Source organism: Carlito syrichta, unplaced genomic scaffold (assembly GCF_000164805.1).
Source record: "Carlito syrichta isolate Samal-C Ts95f unplaced genomic scaffold, Tarsius_syrichta-2.0.1 Scaffold287926, whole genome shotgun sequence".
Taxonomy (NCBI): Eukaryota; Metazoa; Chordata; class Mammalia; order Primates; family Tarsiidae; genus Carlito; species Carlito syrichta.
The window spans coordinates 13109-20612 of NW_007232022.1; the positions used below are offsets into that span (position 1 = coordinate 13109).

Sequence of the window (7504 nt, forward strand, 5' to 3'; positions counted from 1 at the left end):
CCCAGGGGCCTGGGCAGGGAAGGACGGAAGCAGGGTCAGAGTCTACGATTCTGGTATGCAGGGGTTCTGTTTCCCCTTCCGAGGAGAGTGAGGTCTCAGGAGGGCGGACTCAGAGTACAGCTGTTCAAAAGAAACAGGCACTGCAGGGGCCGAGGGGAGGGCGGGCGGACGGAGTCTTGAACGGTGCAGAAATTCATATTCTGGTTCTACAGAAATCTAAGAACAAGAACGGATTGGTATTCTTGGAGAAGCACATACTGAAGAGGAGGATCCAGTGAAACCAAACGCATATGTACAATATCACATAGCACGTGTCCACGGGAGCGGGGGGGCCGGGCTGGGCACGGCTTCAAGTGGGGAGTTTTGGTTCTATTCGGAGAGAAGACTCGTAGAGGCTTTCTTCATCCATTACGAAAGATTGGTCCAGGAGATACTGGGTTACCTGAGAAAAGAAAAGAAAAGGGAATTAGGAATGGCAGGGTCATGGGACTTCCCTTGTAATGACTGTGGACACCAGTGTCTCCTGGGACCCAGGCAACCTTGGGCGCATTTTGCCTCAAAACACACCAAAAGTATGTCTCGTCTTAATATCATTTGCCTCAGTATTATTATTTAAATTAATATTAAACCACATGGAGTCAAAATTCCCCTAACTGCTGTTTCTTTAGTTGAGCACTTGAAGAAGTGCTTGCATTAAAAAAAGAAATGTAGCCGGGCTCGGTGGCTCAGCCTGTAATCTCACGCTTTGGGAGGCTGAGGTGAGTGGATTGCCTGAGCCCGCGGGTTCGAAACCCGCCTGGGCAACTTGGCGAGACCTCATCTCTACAATGAATCAAAAAATTAGCCGGGTGCAGTAGCGCGTGCCTGTAGTTCCAGCTACGTGGAAGGCTGAGGTGGAAGGATCGCTGGAGCCCAGCAGGTCGAGGCTGCGGTGGTAGGGAGTGGCCACTGCACTCCAGTCTGGGTGACTGAGTGAGACTCCAACTCAAAACAAAAACAAAAAGAGAAATGTGCTGGGCACAGTAGTTCGTGCCTGTAATCCCAGCACTTTGGGAGTAGAGGCAAGAGGATTGCCTGAGACCGGGGACTCGAGACCAGCCTGGGCAACATGGTGAGACCTCGTCTCTACAATAAATAAAATAATTAGCCAGGCAGGGTGGTGCATGCCATAGTTCCAGCTACTTGAAAGGCTGAGGCGGAAGGATCACCTGAGTCCAGCAGGTCGATGCTGCGGTAGCTGTGAGCGTGCCACTGTACTCCAGCCTGGGCGACAGAGTGAGACTTTGCCTTGAAAAAAATAAAGGTCAGCTGGGCTCGGTGGCTCAGCCTGTAATCCCGCGCTTTGGGAGGCTGAGGTGAGTGGATTGCCTAAGCCCGTGCGTTCGAGACCCGCCTGGGCAACTTGGCAAGACCTCATCTCTACAATAAATCAAGAAATTAGCCGGGTGCAGTAGCGCGTGCCTGTAGTTCCAGCTACTTGGAAGACTGAGGGGGAAGGATCGCCGGAAACCAGCAGGTTGAGGCTGCAGTGGTCGGGAGTGGCCACTGCACTCCAGTCTGGGTGACAGAGTGAGACTCCAACTCAAAAAAATAAAAAATAAAGGTCAACTGTAGAAATGAGGTGGCAGGTATATGAGGGGGGGTGTCACAATTCTTTCAATGTTTCCGTATGTTTGAAAAGTTTCGCCGGACTCGGTGGCTCAGCCTATAATCCCGCACCTTGGGAGGCTGAGGTGAGTGGATTGCCTGAGCCCGTGGGTTTGAGACCCACCTGGGCAACTTGGCAAGACCTCATCTCTACAACAAATAAAAAAAAAAATCGGTCGTGGTAGCGCATGCCTGTAATTCCGGCTACTCGGAAGGCTGAGGTGAAAGGATCACAGAAGCCCAGCAGGTCGAGGCTGCAGTGGCCGGGAGCGGCCACCTGAGTGGCGACAGAGTGAGACTCCAACTCAAAAAAAAAAAAAAAAAAAGAAAAGTTTCATAATAAAATGTTGGCACAAAATATACTTAAACATTAGGAGTACAAGGTACTGCGAGACAGTCACCCCAAGAGAGGCAAGTAGAAACTGAGTCTGTGTGAGCAGAGTCCCCCTTTTCTCAGCTTCACTCCACGACAAAATCGAAAAGATTCACTCAATCAAATTAGGTTATTCACTTAAAAAAACATTTTTTTGCTTTTTGAGTTGGCGTCTCACTCTGTCACCCAGGCTGGGGTGCAGTAGCACACTCATGGCCAACCCAGTGTCAACCTGCTGGGCTCGGGTGATCCTTTCACCTCCGCCTTCCAAGTAGCCAGAACTACAGGCGTGCGCTACCACACCCGGCTCATTTTGATTTATTGCAGAGATGAGGTCTCGCCAAGTTGCCCAGGCTGGTCACGAACCCGTGGGCTCAGGCAATCCACTTGCCTCAGTCTCCCAAGGTGCTGGGATTATAGGCTGAGCCACCAAGCCTGGCCAAAAAACACTTTTTTTTTGAGATGGGGGTCTCACTGTCACCCAGGCTGGAGTGCAGTGGCATGATTACAGCTTACTGCGGCCTCCACCTCTTAGACTCAGGTGATCCTTCTGCCTTAGCCTCTCGAGTAGGTGGGATTGCAGGTACGCCAGGCTTGACTAATTTAAAAAATTTTTTTGTAGAGACGAGGTTTCACTATGTTGCCCAGGTTGGCCTCCAACTCCTGGGCTCAAGCAATTCTCTCACCTCAGCTTCCCCAAGTGCTGGGATTATAGGCGTAAACCACTGCCTGGCCAGGTATTCTCTTTTCTCATCCCTCCCCACCCTACTCCTGCTCCCAGGTGCTTTGCTGAATTTCTGCACATTAAACATGCAATGCAAACCTCGCAGGTAGCCTCTTGCTCCAAAAACTGTCTTTCCAAGGCTTGTTTATTTGTTCATTGTTTGGAATAGAAGGAGCATTTTTCCCCCACAGAAACCCAGAGCAGAAATAAAAAAAATTCTTATTCTATGGGCATCTTCTGCTTGATATAACAGCTTGAGAAAAATCAAGTCTTTTTTGCTTTTGTCTTGGTTAATTGACTCTGCTACTGTGAAGGATGGAACCAGCTGTGCTATACTGATGAATAGTCACAGATAAAATGATTCTTATATCTGATTAGTAGCTCACACCGAGCACATCTAGGAAGATGTCTCAGATATCGTAGTCTGCTTTGACTTACAGCCACTGATAAGGACAAGGTGGTTTTACAACCATGTCACCAGTCTTTTATACCTGGCTGGTAGCTTCCTGTGAGCAGTCCTTTCTGGAACACAAAAGTCTCCCAAGCCCTCTGGGATCCGTTTCCTCCATAATGGTCATGATCGTGATCTGTTTCCTTAAGATGCTTTACTTTAGCAATTAGCAACTACCAGTGCAAAGCTGTTAATGAAAGATGCCCGAAGAGCAGCAGTATTTATTTGTATTGCCCTTTGGAGCTTGAGGGGAAGTTTAAGGCGAAGGGGGTAGGAGACAGAAGAAAATCCTGAGATTTTGTTGGTAACTTCTGAGATGTTTCAGGGTGCAATGTGGCCAGTATAGGCCCTGTGTGGTCCACATGGCAACTCTGTGTCTCTCAGGCTGGATGAACAAACACAGTCCCATACACTGCTGAGTTACCTTGATATTTTCTTATTTATTTATTTATTAGTCATAGTCTCACTGTCACCCAGGCTGGAGTGCAGTGGTACGATGATGATGGTTCACCATAGCCCCAACTTCTTAAGCTCAAGTGATGCTTCTGCCTCAGCCTCAGCCTCCCAAGTAACTAGGACTACAGGCACATGTCACCACCTGTTACCCAGGTGGTTTTGAACTCCTGGGCTCAAACAATCCTCCTGCCTTGGCCTCCCAAAGTGTTAAGACGTTGCCCAGGCTGGTTTTGAACTCCTGGGCTCAAATAATCCTCCTACCTTGGCCTCCCAAAGTGTTAAGATGTTGCCCAGGCTGGTTTTGAACTCCTGGGCTCAAACAATCCTCCTACCTTGGCCTCCCAAAGTGTTAAGACGTTGCCCAGGCTGGTTTTGAACTCCTGGGCTCAAACAATCCTCCTGCCTTGGCCTCCCAAAGTGTTAAGATTACAGGCATGAGCCAGGATACCTGGTCTCTCAACTAAATTTTTATTTTTAATTTTAATTTTAATTTTTTGCATTGGAGTCTCACTCTGTCGCCCAGACTGGAGTGCAGTGGCCGCTCCCGGCCACCACAGCCTCAACCTGCTGGGCTCTGGCGATCCTTCCACCTCAGCCTTCCAAGTAGCTGGAACTACAGGCGTGCGCTATCACACCCGGCTAATTTTTGATTTATTGTAGAGATGAGGTCTCACCAAGTTGCCCAGGCGGGTCTCGAACCTGTGGGCTCAGGCAATCCACTCACCTCAGCCTCCCAAAGCACGGGATTACAGGTTGAGCCACCGAGCCCGGCTTCAACTCAATTTTTAAAGCATAAATCCCTAGGGGTAGGATTACCGGGTTTCTTACTATATTAACATATTTCTTTCTTTCTTTTTTTTTTTTTTGAGTTGGAGTCTCACTCTGTTGTCCAGGCTGGAGTTCAGTGGCACTCTCATGGCCACCGCCGCCTCAACCTGCTGGGCTCTGGCGATCCTTCCACCTCAGCCTTCCAAGTAGTTGGAGGCAAGTGCCACCACGCCCGACTCATTTTTTGATGAATTGTAGAGACGCGGTCTCACCATGTTGCTCAGGCTTGTCTCGAGCCCATGAGCTCAGGAACTCCTCTCACCTCGGCCTCCCAAAGTGCTGGGATTACAGATTTGAGCCGCACCCGGCCCATATTTCTTTCTAAAGAGTGTTCACCAACACTGTCCTTAGAATGGCCTTGTCGGCACTGACCACCATTTTACTTAAAAAAAAGTTACAAGTCTGGGTGCAGTGGCTCATGCTTGTAATCCTAACATTTTGGGAGGCTGAGGTGGGAGGAATCCTTAAGCCCAGGAGTTCAAGACAAGCCTAGACAACATAGAGACCTTGTCTCTCCAGAAAATAAAAAAATTAGCTGGGTGTGATAGTCCGTGCCCATAGTCCCAGCGACTGGAGAGGCTGAGGTAAAGATCACCTAAGCCCAGCAGGTGGAGGCTGCAGTGAGCCATGATCATTCCACTGCACTCCAGCCTGGGAGACAGAGTAAGATCTGATTAAAAAAAAATTTCTTTACGTGCCCCCAAAATAACCTTTACAGCTATTTTTAAAAAACCTAGACTGTAAATCAACAGTCTAGGTTTTTAATATAATTCATACATTATATTTAGATGTCATGTGCTTTTGTCTCTTTTAACCTAGAGCAGTACCCCCTGCGTTTATGTTTTGTCATTCACTATGTGTATATATATATATATATTTTTTTTTTTAATCAAATGAATTTTTTTAATCAATATTTTTTATTATGGTTTTGTGGGGTACAGTTAAGGGTTAGGTGTACAATTACGTTTCATTCAGACACCCTGTGGATAAGAGGTGTTTCCCCATCCCCAGACAGATATTTGCTACTGTTAATCCCATCCCCTGCCCCCTTTTTTTTTGATTTATTGTAGAGATGAGGTCTCGCCAAGTTGCCCAGGTGGGTCTCAAACCCATGAGTTCAAGCAATTCACTCACCTCGGCCTCCCAAAGTGTGGGATTACAGGCTGAGCCACCAAGCCTGGCCGATATACATATATTTTTAATTAAAAATACTTTATTGCTAAAAGACATTGATGTTTGTGGGCGGGGCATGTAGTGTTTTGTTGGAGCTGGTACACACTGGCTTACATGGGCCACTTGTTAGCATCTGTTCCCAGCTCTGCTTTCAGTGATGTCAGCTTGCTAGCTTGACATTGGCCCTGCTGGCAGTGAAAGTTGGCAATGACAAAGACTGTCTCCTTGACCCCAGTCAGGCTCCTCCCTGTGATTAAGTCACAGTCACTCTTGGTGACTAGGCTTCAGCTTTGGCCTGACTTTAGCAAGAACCCCGCCAAGTCAGTTTAGCAAGACTCTCTCTGCCCTTGATATCTTAGTGACTTTCATCCCTGACTCCTCTCCCTTTGCCTGTTGGCTGTAAATCGCTGCTCTTCTTGACTGTGTTTGGAGCTGAGTTCAGTCTCTCTCTCCCCTATGTAATACTCTTGACCTCTATTGCAATACCTTCTTCTTTTCTTTTTTTGAGATGGGGGTCTTGCTATTTTCCCCAGGCTGGGTTCAAACTCATGATCCTCCCGTCTCCACCTCCTGAGTAGCTGGGACCACAGGCGCATGCCACTATGTCCAGCTCTGCTGCAGTAGTGTTAAAGTCTTCCCATTTCTAACAAGTTTGAATAGTTTTTCTCTTTAGCTGCAAATGCTACACACCAGGACTCAATCCCTTCCCCTTTCCTCCCCACCCGCCCTGCTCTGGACTGGTTTAACACTTCCCAGCACTCTGCTGAGCTACAGGCCAGTTGTCTTGTAGAATGTCCCGCATTTTGGGTTCGCCAGTTGGGTCTTCCAGATAAGCTTCAGGTTAAATCTTCTGATATGTAACGCACGTGATGCTGTGTCTCTCTATGTCCTTCATCTCTGGCTTCCTGGCCCCCGCCCTCCTTCCTCAACTTTCCATCCCCATCCCAACTTCATTTCTTCCATGATTGTCATAATCATCTGTCAAATTCTTTTTTTGTTTTTTTGAGTCAGAGTCTCACTGTCGCCCAGGCTGGAGTGCAGTGGCACACTCACAGCCACCACAGTCTCAACCTGCTGGGTGCAGGTGATCCTTCTGTCTCAGTCTTCCAAGTAGTTGCCCAGGCTGGTCTCAAACCCCTGAGCTCAGGTAATCCTCTAGCCTCTGCCTCCCAAAGTGCTGGAATTACAGACTTGAGCCACCCTGCCTGGTGCCATATTATTATTATTATTTTTCCTCACCGTGGGCATAAGCCCCGGCTCCCTCTAATTTTATTTTTTGAGTCAGTCTCACTCTGTTGCCCAGGCTGGAGTGCAGTGGCATGCTCATGGCCACTTCAGCATCTACCTGCTGGGTTCAGGTGATCCTTCCACCTCAGCCTTCCAGTAGCTGGAACTACAGGCACATGCTACCACACCTGTCAAATTTTTTGATATTTGTTTTTTTTTTGAGTTGGAGTCTCACTCTGTCGCCCAGACTGGAGTGCAGTGGCCGTTCTCGGCCACCGCAGCTTCAACCTGCTGGGGCTCCTGCGATCCTTCCACCTCAGCCTTCCAAGTAGTTGGAATACAGGCGTGCACTACCACGTCCGGCTATTTTTTGATATTTGTAAAGACGTCGCACCAAGTTGCCCAGGTTGGTCTCAAACCCCTGGGCTCAAGCAATCCTCTCACCTCAGTCTCCCAAAGTGCTGGGAATACAGGCTTGAGTCACCGTCTGGCCATATTCTTATTCTTATTTTACCTTTAAGTCTATCTCCAGCCGGGCTTGGTGGCTCAGTCTGTAATCCCGCGCCTTTGGGAGGTTGAGGTGAGTGAATTGCCTGAGCCCACAGGTTCGAGACCCGCCTGGGCA

The 7504-nt window shown here is 48.4% G+C and overlaps 1 protein-coding gene across 3 annotated transcripts in view; it reads right to left on the reverse strand.

The window, feature by feature from the left end:
• Positions 1-215: 215 nt before the first annotated feature.
• Positions 216-7504, reverse strand: part of RASGRF1 (Ras protein specific guanine nucleotide releasing factor 1) — a 139885-nt gene continuing 132596 nt past the window's right edge. For 2 of the 3 annotated variants that reach the window (XM_008053158.2, XM_008053157.2), the window contains one exon: positions 216-442. In XM_008053158.2, coding sequence (XP_008051349.1) covers positions 439-442 — 4 coding nt within the window. In that variant the 3' untranslated portion in view covers positions 216-438. The remainder of the gene's footprint in view (positions 443-7504) is intronic. The other variant, XM_021710017.1, reaches the window with a different exon arrangement.